The 15,395-nt window shown below is 43.3% G+C and overlaps 1 protein-coding gene across 1 annotated transcript; it reads right to left on the bottom strand.

Moving 5' to 3' along the window:
• Positions 1-3,103: 3,103 nt before the first annotated feature.
• Positions 3,104-14,251, bottom strand: NDUFA9 (NADH:ubiquinone oxidoreductase subunit A9). The gene is made up of 11 exons (XM_063154280.1): positions 14,172-14,251; positions 12,885-13,055; positions 12,039-12,136; positions 11,764-11,855; positions 9,274-9,415; positions 8,826-8,928; positions 8,286-8,353; positions 8,074-8,150; positions 6,563-6,658; positions 4,684-4,750; positions 3,104-3,375 (listed from the first exon to the last, which is right to left on the bottom strand). The coding sequence occupies exons 1-11, from the start codon at positions 14,209-14,211 to the stop codon at positions 3,208-3,210; spliced, it is 1,122 nt and encodes a 373-aa protein (XP_063010350.1). The 5' UTR covers positions 14,212-14,251; the 3' UTR covers positions 3,104-3,207.
• Between the last annotated feature and the right edge of the window lie 1,144 nt (positions 14,252-15,395).

Here is a 15,395-nt window from a genome sequence, read left to right as displayed (position 1 = left end):
CCACTGAAAGAGCCAAAATGACTCCTTACCACGCACCTACCTCTCTCACCCCCACCTAAGGCTGCTTTAAGCAGTTTGTTGTCACCTTTGCCCCCATTCTTTCCTCCAGCCACACCTGAGCACACTTGAAAGGCTCCTCTGGTGCAGGCATTTGGACAAATCCCTTACAGCACCTGAGGTGCTCCTCCAGCAGAACCGAGATTCTGTTTCTTGGTGCAGACTGCTTTGCCCAGGGATCAGAAGCTGAGAGGCATCTCTTCCATGAAGAGAAGGTTTGCAGTAGTAAGGTTCAGGGATAATCTCAATGGTTTTAGAGCAAGGAACACGCACTTCAGTTGCCAAAATCACAGAATCACTAAATGGTTGGGGTTGGAAGGGTAAAGATCATCTTGTTCCAACCCCCTGCCATGGGCAGGGCCACATCCCACTAACCCAGATTGCTTAGAGCCCTATCCAGCCTGGTCTGGAACACTTCCAGGAATGGGGCAGCCACAGCTTCTCTGGACAACCTGTGCCAGGTGCCTCTGGAGGGCGTCCTGTCTTTCAGGTGTGACAACTCTGCTTTAGTGTCATCTGTAAACTTCCTGAGGGTGCACTTGATCCCTTTGGCTACATCATAAAAAAGGTAATAAATAACACAGGTCTCAGCATGAACTCCTGAGGGACACCACTTGTCCCCGATGTCCATCAGGACAGTGAGCTGTTGACCACTCCCCTTTGGATATGTAAACTTTGGAGGGAAGTACTTAATAGCTTTTTAATCAGTTGTATCAGCCCAGAGGATGAATGTTGGGGATGAATCCGGGATCAGGATTTGCTAAGCAGCAGCTCCGACTACTGGCGATTCAGTGCAGGCAAGGTCTGCGTTGCTAGAGATGTTTTTCCAGCTGTGGATTCCATGTGCTGCTTCAAACGAGAATCTCGATAACAAAATCCCTAACATTCCCTAGTGACGATGAGAAAGGCAATTTCCATTCTGTAGTTTGCAACATGCCCAATTGATGTTAAGCTTTTCCAAGAAGGAATGGTGTTTAGGGAGTAAGTTCCCAGAAAGAAGCCCTATAGCAGCATACGCTGTTCTCAGTTCTGCCACTGGCTTCCCTTTGCTTTTTTGTCAGTGCCCTTCATCTTCTGCTTCCCTACCTCAAAGAAGCTGCAATAATATTCTCATTAATTATTCAAAATTTGGATTGCTTTAAATATATCAGTCGTCTGATCTCATAGAATTGTATCCATGTGCATTTCTTAGGGCAGAGGGAAAAGAAAGTAACAGCATGGAGGGAGAGGTAACTACAGAATAATTACTGCCAGCATGAATGCTCCTCTCAGTCATTAAAATCTGCCCTCTAAGCAACTGGAGAAACCCTTCAGCATTTCTCAGCCTGGAGAAGAAAAGGCTCAGAGGACCCTCTGGCTCTCGACAACTCCCTGGCAGGAGGGTGCAGCCAGGTGAGGGTCAGGCTCTGCTCCCAATAGGAAGAGACAGAATAATAGGAAACAGCCTCAAGCTGTGCCAAAGGAGGCTGGACATCAGCAGGAATTTCTTCATGGAAAAGCTGCTCAGGCATTGGAAGGGGCTGCCCAGGTACACTGTGGAATCCCCATCCCTGAAAGTGTTCAAGAAACCATAGGGTGTGGCACTCAGTGCTCTGGTCTAATTGTCAAGGTGGTAACCCAAGATTGGACTCAACAATTTTGGAGGTCTTTTCCAACCTTAGCAATTCTAGGGATTACAGTAATTCTGTACTCAGGGCTGTATTACAAAATAAAGGAATTGCTACAGAAAGCTAACTTAGGAGAAATCACTGCATAGTTTCTGCAAGGTGGGAAGGGGAAGTGCTGTGCAAGGCAAAGTATTGTGGTGTGATGCTCCACTTTACCCATAATCTCGATGTGGAACAGCTGCTTCAAGTAAATTTCTCATGGATATTCACCCCTTTCCCACTCTCTAATGGCTGCCTGAATTAAGACCCTGTAGGAGAGCTCAGTGGTGCAACTGGAAAAGCTGTGCTTTGAATGAGGGGAGCAGGAAAAATAAATCACTGCACCACAGTAAACATTTCCAGAACTGGCACCTCCCATTCCAACACTGCCTTTGCCAGCTTTTCCTGCAGCACTTTGCTATCTGAAAATGGAAACTGCTTGTTAGCTGTGCAGGGCTATGTGATAATTGCATCTCTCTATACTCTTCTGAAGCAGCTCAGGAACATGAGTGCTTTCACAGCAGGATGTGAGCAACATGCAATAAATCAAGATCGGGGCCACACTTAGCAAATGAGTGCTAATAAGACTACAGAGTTAGGGTCTGATAGAGAAAAGCTGGCAGTCAAAAATAATAAGTTTATGCTCAAATTACTAATATGCACTTCACTTCCAGTTTGCCCTAGCTTTTGAACTTATGTTATCAAAAGAGAAATAAACAATCCATGAGAGAGCCAAATTTAATACCTCCTTCAAAAGCAGGATCAAAAAACTCACAAAAGCCCACCTCTTTCTCAGAGTAAACATTAGCAGCAGCAGTTTTGATGTGGAAGCTCTTGAAATCTGAGAAACACTTTGTCCAGGAGTTTCACTGTACTTTGGCAATACAGAAAGAGCGAGAGATCCTGTTCTCTGGCTACAGCACTCAGCTGAGGGAGCTGGGGGTGTTTAACCTGGAGAAAAGGAGGCTCAGTGACTTTGTAGCTCTCTGCAACTCCCTGAAAGGAAGCTGATGCTTTCTTTAAGAGCCATGTTCAGTGCAGAAAACCAAGTTCAGAAGAGTCAAAAACTTAAAACCAGGGCTTTGTCTGAGATCTCGTAGTCTGAACAGGCAGCATTCCCAGCAATTCCTACTGGAAAGGGCATGTTCTGGATGACCTAGTCCCGAACTGCAACACTCTTGAAACTATTTGAGCACCTAAAGCTCAGTGATACATTTGCTTTGAGAGCCAAGGGAAAAAGGGACAAGTGTTACAGCATAATCCCTCTAGTCCCAACAGTTCAAAACATTACAATGCTCACCAGCTAAGGAACCATATTATTTGCTTCTGTGGCAGAGAAAAAATCCACATTGCAGTGACAGTACCCCCTTAACTGAAAAGACAACACTGGTGAAATACAGTTTACATGATTAATACATTTTACTCAGTATGTACACAGTTCTCCAAAGAAGTTGGGTCATCCAAAGGCAGTTTAAGAAGCTTTAAGTATCCCCCTTGCCAGCTGTTACATGGGTTGTGTTTTTGGCTTTGCTTCCTCCAGCTCAGCGTCCAACCAGCGGAACCTGCGGTGACGGCGCAGGACTTCAATGGCCTTTTGTTCCAGGGGGGTTGGTTCGATTCCCAGCTCTTCAAAACCAGGAAGGTCAGGAAATGTCATGTCTGTTGTGTGAAACTTCAACAAGAATGGGGAGGGTAAGAAAAAAAAAAAAAGATCATTCACTTGAAATGAACAGCTTTACACCCAATGCAATTATTCTCCTGCCAAAAGAAGTAGAGGAAGAAGAAAGATTCAAACAGAATTGTGGCATAATTACACAAGGTCTTGAGTACCAAGACTTCCAACAGGAGGTACAGGTATTCTGCATCCAGCAAGAAGTCCTTCGGGCTTTAATTCAGGAATAAATACCATGCAGGAAGTGCCTTCCTTTATTCTCCATACCTTATCAGGGAGGTTACTGCATTGCAACAGCAAAACTAAACGGAACTCCAAGGCTATACTTGAACTCCAATTATGGATATTTTGATTTGTCAAGAAAATGATGTGTTGAATTATCACCTCCGGTAGATGGTTTTGCTCTGTTTATGGTTTAGAACATGGCTCTGTACAAACAGCTGATTCTATTACCATACATGCAACCCATAGAAAACAGAGATTTCTCTTATGCTGGTGTTCCTTGAAAGAAACACATCTAATATTGAACAGATTATTTAAGGAAGAAAAGCTTGGAAAGAGGAACAATCAGACCCAGAAATGACACTGAGAAACTTCCTCTTACACTACCTATACTACAGCTGACTTGCAGCAGTTTTAGTGATTTGGTGCAGGCTTATTTTATGAAATGTAATGGAAGAAACTACAAAGGCAGTGGAAGAAAGGTTTTTGGAGATGTTACAATTATATCCTGGGGGACAATCAGGTGAAGTAGGCAACTGATACTGTGTTATAAGAAAATATATTGAAATTCGAATGCTGCAAAACAGGTGGGAGAGTCACTCTATAATTCAGAAAGCAGAAAGTTTAGGGAATATACATGACTATCTTTGCTAGCCTACACATATGCCAAATTTTGACACTAATACTTGCCAATTCCTACTTTTTCTTTGCTTGCAGTTGGTTTTTTGCAACTTATTTCTCCATCTCCAGTGAAACATTCTGAGAAGTCAGGAATAAACATGAAGTGGCAGCATTCTCCCAGAAAACACACTTGAATGTTAAGCGAGATTTTGGAATGTGTGCAGGGTGTCAGTTCAACTTCAGTTATTAAAAACACCATTCCCTGGATGATGGAAGTGATTTTAGTGCATCTAGAGGTACCTAAACTGACTAAGAGTGGGGAGCACTGCCCCCCCTCACTTTGCTCATCCAACCTCCACTTTTTTCAATTCCATGTGGTTTTGGGGAAAGCAAAATTCAAGTGTGAGTTAAAAATGCGCAATGAAGCATTTCCCAAGAGGGATTTTTGGCTGGTCCCACACTTACCCGATCCACCTTGTCCCGTGTCAACCATGGTTCAAACGGATTCATCTCAAAGAATCTTGCAACTAAACTGTGAACAGAAGAAATATTGCAAAAGTGCAGTCATTTATCCAGATAGAGAAATCCAGTAAAAATTATTTCAGACTTAATAGATGGTGAACAAGAGCTTGTTCTGAAGCTGTTCTTGCAAGCACTGAGTTCACTATAGCACTAGATGTGCCAGTCACTAAGTTCTTAGTTGTGTTTCTGGTAATTAACTGTTCCTGAATTACTGGATCTTGTATTGTTTTACTTTGGATGGAATGGAGAAGCAGATCTCTAAAAGTTAATATGAGCATTAGTGGGTAGGGAAAGTAAATCCCCCATCCAATTCCCCACACAGCAGAGGGCTGAGTCTTGCCCCTGCCTTTCATTCAAACTCTGTTCCCTGCCAGTGTAGGCAGCAATCCAATTTGTCGTGACGTTGGATTCAATGCCTCTAGGAGAAAACACACTTGCTGACAATTAAATGAGTTATCAGCAACACAAACAAGCTGGTGGAATCTGGAGCAATCTACAAAAAGGGTGAGGACTGGGGTATCCACAGTTTTCAGAAATGAAGTTTCCCTTGAAAGAAAGGAAATCTGACAGGGAAAAGAAAATAATGCTACAGTTCTTGCTCAGTGTCTCGGGACCAACAGCAGAATCTCTCACTGAATAGGTAGGACTTGCTCCAGTGTTCACCTGGCAGATTAGGGTGTTACTGAATTAGTGCACATAAACACAACCAAGCTCATCTGCCTTTTAGGTGCATTCTTTTCTCAAAAATATGAACTATCACTTAGTTTAGCCCATAAATAAAAAAGAATAACATGGACTGCAGCAGATGTGAATGAAACTAAGAAGCACTCACATGTCACCTTTCCAACAAGCTGCTCTGTGTCACCAGAGCCATGTCCCTGGTCCCTCTTACAGCCAATAGAGGAACAGCCACAATAGTTTAGGATGTTCTCAGTGTTATCCATCAGTGCTTCCATGGATCCAATGCTGAGTCATACTGCTGTGAGGGTTCTAACTCTGGTGACTGATTAAGCTTCTTAATTTGCATTGTACTAAAAACAAGGAGGACCAGTATGCCAAAAAATAACACAGCCCCATTGTGCTGAGGGCAACTGCTGAAATGGCATTTATTGTTTGGGGTAGCTCTTCAAAAAGATGTGATTATTCCCTAAGGACCAGGCCCAGGTTCAGTAGCAGATCCTTAAGATTGTGCAAAAAAATCTGTCAGAGCCTGCAGTCAGCAACATACACACAGAGATTTTCCCTGTGGTATTGTTGAAAATCATTTGGTTTGCTACTGATTTTATTGAATTAGGACCTTTTGCTACTTCTTGGCTCAGCAAAGCCATTCAATCACAGAATGACTTAGGTAGGAGAAGACCTCCAGGATGATCAAGTCGAACTTTTGCTGATCACCACCTTATCAACCAGACCAGATCACTGAGTGCCATGTCCAGTTGTTTCTTCAACATCTCCCTGGGAAGCCATTCCAATGTTCAACCACCCTTTCTTGTGAAGAAATTCTTCCTGATGTCCAACCTGAGCATCCCCTGGTGCAGCTTGAGGCTATGTCCTCTCACCCTGTCCCTACATGTCAGGGAGAAATGACTCTGGAATGAACAGCCATGTTAAGTTCACTATAAGCATGCATTTCACATACCAGCTCCTCAAATGCAGGCCTGTCCTGGAGCTGAAGGCTCAAAACTGGCTAACAAGTACCTCAGGAAAATCAACTTCTGCAGCCCCACCACTTTAATAACAACTGGGCCGAGTAAGTCACCCATGCAACAACTATTTATGCTTCTGTGCTGCCAAGAGCTTATTGAATTAGGGTCCCACTTACTGGTAGAGAGGCCGTGGCAGCGGGTAGGGAATGAAGGGGTGGTGGGCAACAGCGTAAATGTACTCGACCATGTCGTACAGCAGGTACCGGTGAGGGCTGGAAGGGAATGCAGCAAACATCACACCTCAGTCAGCTACACTGCAATATTAGCACCAGAGAGAAAAACAATTTTAAACCCTCCACCCCCAAGGCTACAAAAAGTCTGTTTCTTCAATCCAAATAATTTGCCTGCAGAGATTCCCCTGTGGCTCACGGGGAGGAGGTTTATCCTGGAGGACTGCACCCTTTGGAAAGGCCCATCCTGGAGCTGGGGAAAAGCATGGAAAGGATTCAGCAGAAAGGAACAGTGGGCATTTGGCTGCTGGCCAAGGCTAACCCACCACAACCACACTGGATGAAGTGTTTCTGTGTGCTATGAAAGCACACCTGAATGTGCCTCCTTCCATGCTGACTCCAATTCTGAACTCCAAGACTTCCATCACCGTGAGAGGAGTTTGTTCAAGCCCACTTGGAAGCCAGAAATCACATGGAGAATTAAGGATGCTTTATTAACAAGACATTCCATCTTTGGTAGGAAATGGCTGCAGGGAAATTGATTCACTTGCCTTTACTTGACTAAGATTATTTTGTTCTATTTAAAAGCAAGATGAACTCTCCAAAAAATGCATTCCCCTCTCTCAAGACGAGAATGAAGCAGTCAGTCTTCCATCCACTTGCCTAAGAGTAACACAAACTACTGGGAATTCCCATTCCTTTCTTGTTCAGATCCTGCCTTGGCATTTTAGGCTGTCTATATGTGCTCAGACTGAGCTGTCAGGTATCTCCCTTGCCTTCCAGGCAATTTGCTGCCATTCCAAAACATTCTGAAAAGCTCCACGACACCACAAGAGCACACTGCTGAGCAGTTTGATAAACACAGGATCTCGCAGATGCCAAGGTCTAAGATTGCAAGCATGAAAACTGAGCCTTCAACTGGCATGTTCTCCAGAAAAGTTCCAAGAGATCAGAGAGCCATAAAATATTTTGGATTGAAAGGGACCTTAAAATCATCTCATCCTATCCCCACCTTCCACTATGCCAGGCTGCTCAGAGCCCCATCTAACCTGCCCTTGAACTCTTCCAGGGATGGGGCAGCCACAGCTTCTCAGGGCAACCTGTAAATCCAGTCTCCAACTGTACATCCACTGCCTCTGAGCCATTCTAATTCCAGGTGGTTTCCACAGAGCTTTACCAGAATTTTCCCCAAATCCATATTGTCTAGCATGTTTCCCAAGCTGCCTACTTCTTTGTGTGCACATATATCACATGAAATGCACTGGGGCCCAGATTAGGATTTTCAAAGTACTCACAAGTAAGAGCTTGAGCCATTTTTCCTCCCAAAAAGGAGGTGGAATTTATGGCAGCTCAAACTGTGTGCATGGATGGAGAAATAAAATGTACTGCGCAGCATGCCAAAAAATGACACTAAAAAGATGTACTACAGTTAATTAGAATCAGAAAAAGTGACTTACCCAGCCAAGGCATATGTTTTTCCTTTTGCATCAGGATTCTTAATTGCATTAATAATTGCCTTTGCTACATCAACCACCTGCAAGGAACAAATTCTGACAAGTTACCAAGAGAAAACAGGAATACATGCACACACTCTTCTTTCAGAGGCAGTTTACAGACCTACACATCCACCCACCAAGGATTTGGGATTGGGATTTCATGGAAAACTTACATAGACTGGTTGCTTCACTGTTTTTTTGCCCAGAGAAACAAGAGGGACACCGCCAAACCAACGCATGTCTGATGGAAAAAAAGAGAAAATCTGGGAATCCTTTCAGTACCAGAATAACCAGGACATTTGACACCACACTGAGTGTGGATCTCATCTGAAAATTGACTTCTCTTTTAAAAAAACTAGGATTGGGAAGAACTCCCAGCCAATTGCAGCAGCATTTTTCTCAAGACACATTTAGTTTTCATACTAACAGTAATGAGAGGGCTGCATTTGCTGTTTCCATAGAGTGGGTCAGTACATACCCCCCACCCCAAAATAAAATCATTACAAAAATAAAAACAAAGAGCAACATCTAACTAGATTGAGAAAGAATTCTGTCAAGAGGTGAGAATTTAGTATACTGCTGTACATCCCACACACTGCTGATAAGAACACACTGAATACACCTGCTTTTCAGAAGCAAATCCTATTTTCTCTCTTTTCTCTACAGGCAGTTACACAAATCATACATGGGTTTACTATTCCAAGAGTACCTACTTGCATAATGATTGAGAAATCGGTCCTCTCTACCAAACATCTCAGAGGGCTTCAGAATTACAGCATCTGGAAATTGTTCCCTCACAGTCTTCTCTCCAACAGCCTATCAATTAAAACAAACACATTCATTACATCCATGCTGAACCAAGCAGAAGTGGATGCCTTTCATAACAGAAAGCATCTCTGACTGCAGAACTGAAAGAAATTATGCCATCAGTAGCACAAAAATTATTTATATCCAAGCCATTTGATCCTCAAGATGCTGCACTGAGATAAAGGTCTCACAGAAAGCCCAAACATTTCTCAGCTGCAGAAAACAGCATGTAGTAAATTCATACACTGATGCCCTTCAAACAGCCCCAGCTGGGGGGAAAAAAATCAAAACCAAACCCAAACCAAATACAAAGTACGTTCTCAGGAAATACATTTAAGTGGAGTACAGACTTACTTTGTTCCTGAGGTATTTGGAGGGACTCTTCATGCTAGCATTCAGGTGAGAAATATGAATGAATTTTTCCACACCAGCTTCCTTACTTATCTGTGCGATACTTTGAGGAATATTTACAAATTCATCTTCAAATTTGAAGTTTCTAAAGCAAGGCAAGACCCAAACGTTACTTTAAGAGCAATCAACAATGGCTGCCACTCAGCCAAAAAGCAATTATTACATATTACTTGAATGTATTATCAGAAACCTACAGTGACAGTCCTAGAAACAAAATTTCCCTTCATGATGGACTCTTCATATAATAAAAACTAGAGGAAAGTGAAATTGCAACTGTAATCTTCAATTTTAGCTTCTCTGCCCTTTCACCTGGTAAGATTAAATCAGTATGAAAAATCCTCTTGTCCACTTGTCTGTGACAGAGAAAACTCCCAGTAAAAGTGAAAACAGGTTATTTTTATTAAAAGAAGCTCTCCTGCATCTTGAACTCCGAGTAAGGCTATGTTTTCACAAATCCTGTCCAAAATTTGCCTTGATTTGACACACATAATTACACTACAAAGAAGCTTGAAATTTCTGAGCAGCACAAATCAGGGTAGATGCTTGGCAGGGGAGAAGAAGGAAAAAACAAACCAGAGAACACAGAGGTGCTCATGCAAATAGAAAAACAATTTTTCAGAGCATTTAGAACCATTTCAGAGCTGAAAGGGACTTCCAGAAGAAGCAAGAAATCCTCCCCTTACTGTATGATATTCAAGGGGCCTAAATTAGAGGGTTATACTGTCGACCAGTTTGGTATCTCATCAAGATCAATACAGAAGCTCTGTCTCCATGCAGAACTGCCAACAATTCCCAAATTGCAAGAAAGATAATTGGCTTCTCATGTTGTTGTATTGTCCTTGTAGGCACTCCTCATCTTGACCATTTGCTTTGGGTAACAAACATCTTAGCCAAACACCTCCCTCTGTGTCCTTATATCCTCCCATAGCTCTTCAGATCCCACTGGAGCCCAAAGAAAGGCTTAAAAATACGAAGTTATTTTTGAGCTTTCCATAACTACTCTGATCCTGGGAACCATCACTCCTTTTCTGCTCACCAAAATAGATTTAGAAACACACAAGAACAACATCCCTTCTGTAACCATGGAGTTCCAAACAACATAGTACACACAGAGGAGCCTGGACACAAGTACAAAGCAAGGAAGAAAATATTTCATGGTAGGCTTTGCTTTTTTTGTCTGATCTCTCCATCTAATTTTACTTTTCTTTCTGGACAAGTTTTTCACAGGCTCTGGGATGATTACAACAGTTACTCTGACCTCATGTTTAACAAACCAGAGAACTCAATCTCAGGGTTTCGGCACCACCACTGATACCCACATGCACAAAACAGGTGATTAAAACATTTCTGCCACACAGTGGTTAAGTTCTGTAATGTCCAAAAGTTTTAAACATGGACCAAGAATTGTCCATTTCTATCCATTGAAACTGCACAGAGAACAAGGTTTGGGGATTTTTAAACAGAATGAAACTTTTTGTTATTGTCATACTTCCTTTTAACAATAAAATAAACTGTCTTTTCTATAAATCACACCTTTTACACAAGACCAGAAATTTTGAACATCAAAGGGCTGTTCATAAAAAAAATGGCAACAAAAGCATTAGGTGATCAGAGATCAAAGTGATATCTATGTTTGTTTCTGTCTACTACCAGAGCAAAAATTATGCACCACACAAGGGCAAATCTCCCTATTAAATTTTTGTCTGGCAGTTCTGCACAAGGCTTTAAATAAAATGGACATAATTGCATGAACACACACACATTCTGAAGGTGGCTGTTACAGGTATTTTTAACCTAAAATATGGGAATTTTTAAATGGATTTCAAAAAGAAACTATTCTTAGAAACTATTATCAAAGAATGCTTCTGTAGCTAATATTGTTTGTGCCAAAATTCTACCAATGAATGAAGTTATTAGTCATAATCTTAATGATCAACTTAATAACCAACTCTCCATCAGCTATTCCTGCTTGATCATGGCTTTTTCTAGCAGGCCACAACTCATCTCTGTGTCCAAGTGACAGGATGAAATCTTACTTCTGTGATAATGTAAATGCAAATATTACGTAAATATGAGTTACATATAAAATTGTCAATGTAAATATAAATATAAAAAATTGGTGAGGCTCTGTCATCTATAGGAAGGCACTCAGGGAATATTCATTAGGTATGTGACAATAGCACATTTGATTTTTCTGACAGAACAAAAGCTGTACACTGGAAAATTGTGGAAAGAATGCACTTTTCCAAAGCAGATCACAACCAGGACTGGAGTTAACCTTTTAAAGAAATCTTATATGCAAAATCTTGGGGTTGCCTTTTCCCAGAAGCCAAGAACAATGGCATCATCACTGCACACACATGCTGTAAAACATGGCTACAATAACTGGTACAAATCTATCACATATAAAAAAAGAAAGAAAAAGAAAATTACTTTGTTTCCCATTCCTTTCCAATAAGATTAATGACCACATTGCTGTGTTCCACGGCTCTTCGGATGGACTCTTTGTCCCTACAGTCCCACTCCTGCAAGCAGAGCATCACATGGGGAAAAGATGAGATAACGAGTAAATAGGCATCACCAAAGCAAGCTCTTTCACACCATTTCCATTTAGAGGCTAAACAACAGCTGGAGCTGTGTCTTTGAGAAGGATTACCTGGCTGCCTTGCACAGCCAGGGCTTTGTGATTGATCTCAAGCCAGACTCACCATGAAGAGAAGCTGCCCCAGGTCACCCATGGGCCGCAGATACATCAGGTCATACTGATCACAGCGATAGGGGATGATGACTTGAGAGCCAATGCGACCTAAAGGGCCACAAAAACCCCAAAGTTTCAAACAAATACATCCCTTTAAGTAGATGAATTTCTGAATGAACAAAAATCCCTTTTCCCCCTGGCATTAAAGCACTACAATTAGACATAGGTATTTTGAATGCATATCTGCAAAGCTAAAAGTAGAACAGAACTAAGGTTCTTCTTGAACCTACGTAATTCAAATACTTAAATAGGATTTTTTCCTTAATATTTAGGCCTGTAAGACAAAATGCCAAAGCTCATTAACAAACGAACCAAAAATGGTGTGTCCAATAACCAGAGCACAATACCTAAACAATGGAACATTTACAAGGATATTTACATTTTGTAAGCTGCATGAAAAGGAGGGGAAAAAAGCAGCATGGGTTATTTTCCAAAATTTAAATTCAAAAGGGCAATTTTAAAGAATTCCAATCAAACTCCTGCAAACCTTTAGTAAAATGTCCTAATAAGGCTAAAACCAGAAGAATCAAATACATGCTGTAGATTTCCTCAGATTTGCATTCTACAGAGGGGTAGGACTTCTTTTAATGACCTTAATCTTCCAAAGCTCCAAAATTTCCTTGATTAGAACACTTTTTACTACTTGTCATATACTGGAACTCAGGTAGACTGCAAAACACTTTTAAGATCCACAGTGCCAGAAACTTCTCCATCTACCTGCAACCTAGAGATCAATTGGTTTAGTTAAACATTTTTTTGGGTAGTTTCTTTAATCAGCACTCCTGGTGAGCATTACCTAAGCGGTTGACAACGTATCGTCCCAGGAAACCTGTGGCTCCAAAGACAGTGGCCACAATGCCACTGACAGAGGATCTGCCACTCCTCCCATGAGGGATCACGGCGTGATGGACCTGCCGGTGCGGCTGCAATGCCGACGGTGCTGCAGTCAGGACAGAAATTCCATGGCCTGCAACACGCAACAGGAGAGATTTGAGGACATTCATTGGAACCCAGCACTGCTAACTCACAGCTTATATTGGTTTTCTCATCACAGATCTTTTTCTCTAATATCCCATGCCAAGGCTTTTTATGGACTTGTTTCAGATATATCTGGAGAGGTCAGAGGGGAGCAGGCGTGGGAAGTTGCTGGTAAAGTTAAGGACCAAACTGAGACAGGGAAGGAGCAAACAAAGGTTATCAGTTCTTAAAGAGCAAGTAAAGCTCACTGTGAGTTTAAGGTGAAGCAAGTAAAGAATAGTCAGTAGAAATATAAAATATAGCAGAGGAAGCAATCCTGGGGCTCTGAGCAACCTGAGATAGTGGACGGTGTCCCTGCCCATGGCAGGGGGTTGGAACTAGATGATCCTAAGAGTCCCTTCCAATCCAAATAATTCTGTCATTCTATGAATTAAAGCTCCAATATCTGCAGTTGCACCCAAAGCACCTTTTTCTCTACCCAAAAGTTTGTCTATCCCCATTCTCTCCCAACCCCACAAACTGGAAAAAGACACATCTCTCATTTTGTCCTGGAAAGCAGTCTGACAGCCACCTGGGTAAATAAAGAACACACTGCTCCCATTAAAAGGATATTAAATTCCTCCCTGCCCTTTACCAACAAAACCCGTTTGCCATCTCCCATGTTACTTAATCTAAGACTGTGGGCAGAATCAGTTTAAACAGAATCAAATGCTCAAATACACGCTTTAAATATAATATTGGCAGCTGAACTTTACCATAGATCATGGCCCAAAGGTCACAGTCACCTAAGAAACCGCAAAAGGAACCCAAGCTTTTAGCTACAGGGCAGTGACAGCCCCAGCGCGACACCCGCAGCTACATCCCGAGCCCTCTGCGCTCCAATTCGCAGCTACCTAAGGAGAAGGGAGGCACAAACACGATCATTTCCGCGCCCCCGGAAAAATTCTAGGCAGCTCCTTTCCAGCCGCTGCAGTGCGAGCTCCCCTCGCGCAGAGCCAGAGGCAGAGCGTGTCCCGGGCCGGGCAGAGCCACGCGGGCGGGCCGAGCTGGCTGAGGGCGGTGGGCAGAGCGGGCCCATGAGGGGCCCGGCGGGGCTGACACTCACCTGCCCTTGGCAGCCGCAGCCCGCGCGTCGCCGCCGCCATCTTGTGTCTTCCTGGGGCGGGGCGGCGCGTGCGCGAGGCCGCGAGGGCAGCGCGGCTGCGCAGGGCGGGGCCGCGGGGCCTTCAGGGGCTGCCGAGGGGGTGAAGTCACGGAGAGGGTGTGGAGGTGGTCGGGTTAGCGGGCTGTGGCACTGAGCGGTGCCTGTGCTGTTTCCTTCAACACCTCAAGGTGTAAGAATAACTCCATCGTCTGCCTGGGCAGCGTATTCCAATGTCCAAGAAAGAGTTCTTCTTAAGATGCAGGAATGCTTCGTGGTGTCCAACCCGAGCCTCTCCTGGCTGTTTTCTCTTGTACCGTGCCTTGCTCCTTGGGAGCAGAGCCCGGCCCCCACCTGGACAGTTTTGGATTAGCGGTGGATGTGATGCTGTGCATAGCTGAGAAAGAAAGTGCGAGTCACCTGTGTGTTTGGCCTGTTTGCAGACGGCAAGGGGAGGCTTTTCCCTTGGCACTCTCAGCGCTCATAAAACTGACCGTACGATGGCGATGTGGGCTTGCAAAAGAAGGAAACGCTTCTGGCCTTGCTCTAAACCACTCCAAGTGCAGTGCCAAGCTGAAAAAGTCACTTCTCTCCAGTCCACTGTGTCAGGACAAAAAGATCTCGCTGACCTTCCCTTTCCAAGTACAAACTCTTGATTTGTACCACACTCAAACAGCAACATGAACTCCTCTGTGCTAATAAATCTTTCACTCTGACAGAGTCCGGCTACAAACTTGAAACCATCCAGCAAAAACACAGCTCACAGAAGTGCCAGCTGAGAAAGCTCTTGCTGCTAACAACTTCCCTTGCACCCAAAGAACTACCAGTACACACCCTACTACAATCTGCACTTTCTTCTCAGCTCTATGAACCATCATAACCCTTCAGTCTCACAGAGCCAGGATCCAAATGGAACTGCTCATACACTAAAGGTACCAGGACAGAAAGCTCATCAACAGCTTGGCTTTTGCATTCCCAGAACAGTTCAGCAGCTCTCACTGACAGCGCTGCCTATTAGGAAAAGCCATTAAATTTCATCAAGATTGCACTCTTAGCAGCTGCACACCAAACCTGAGCACAGGACCTTGTCCAAAATAAGGCCAAAATTTCTGAAGGAGTGGAAACCAGGTGCCAAATTGAGCAGTGTGAGGAGGAGTTCTCTGAGTGCAGCGGAAGCTGTAAGGCAGC

The sequence above is a fragment of the Melospiza melodia genome, chromosome 4 (assembly GCF_035770615.1).
Source record: "Melospiza melodia melodia isolate bMelMel2 chromosome 4, bMelMel2.pri, whole genome shotgun sequence".
Lineage (NCBI taxonomy): Eukaryota > Metazoa > Chordata > Aves > Passeriformes > Passerellidae > Melospiza > Melospiza melodia.
The sequence above is the reverse complement of the archived record's forward strand: the minus strand, read 5'-3'. Positions and strand labels throughout refer to the sequence as shown.

What these genes read in the sequence shown, in the direction of transcription:
- NDUFA9 (XM_063154280.1), bottom strand. Translation starts at nt 14,211, where the DNA reads ATGGCGGCGGCGACGCGCGGGCTGCGGCTGCCAAGGGCAG. An exon ending in ATACGTTGTCAACCGCTTAG is followed by an intron (nt 12,137 to 12,884) that starts GTAATGCTCACC and finishes GTGGCCCTTTAG; the next exon opens with GTCGCATTGGCTCTCAAGTC. An exon ending in CCAAATACCTCAGGAACAAA is followed by an intron (nt 8,929 to 9,273) that starts GTAAGTCTGTAC and finishes TTTAATTGATAG; the next exon opens with GCTGTTGGAGAGAAGACTGT.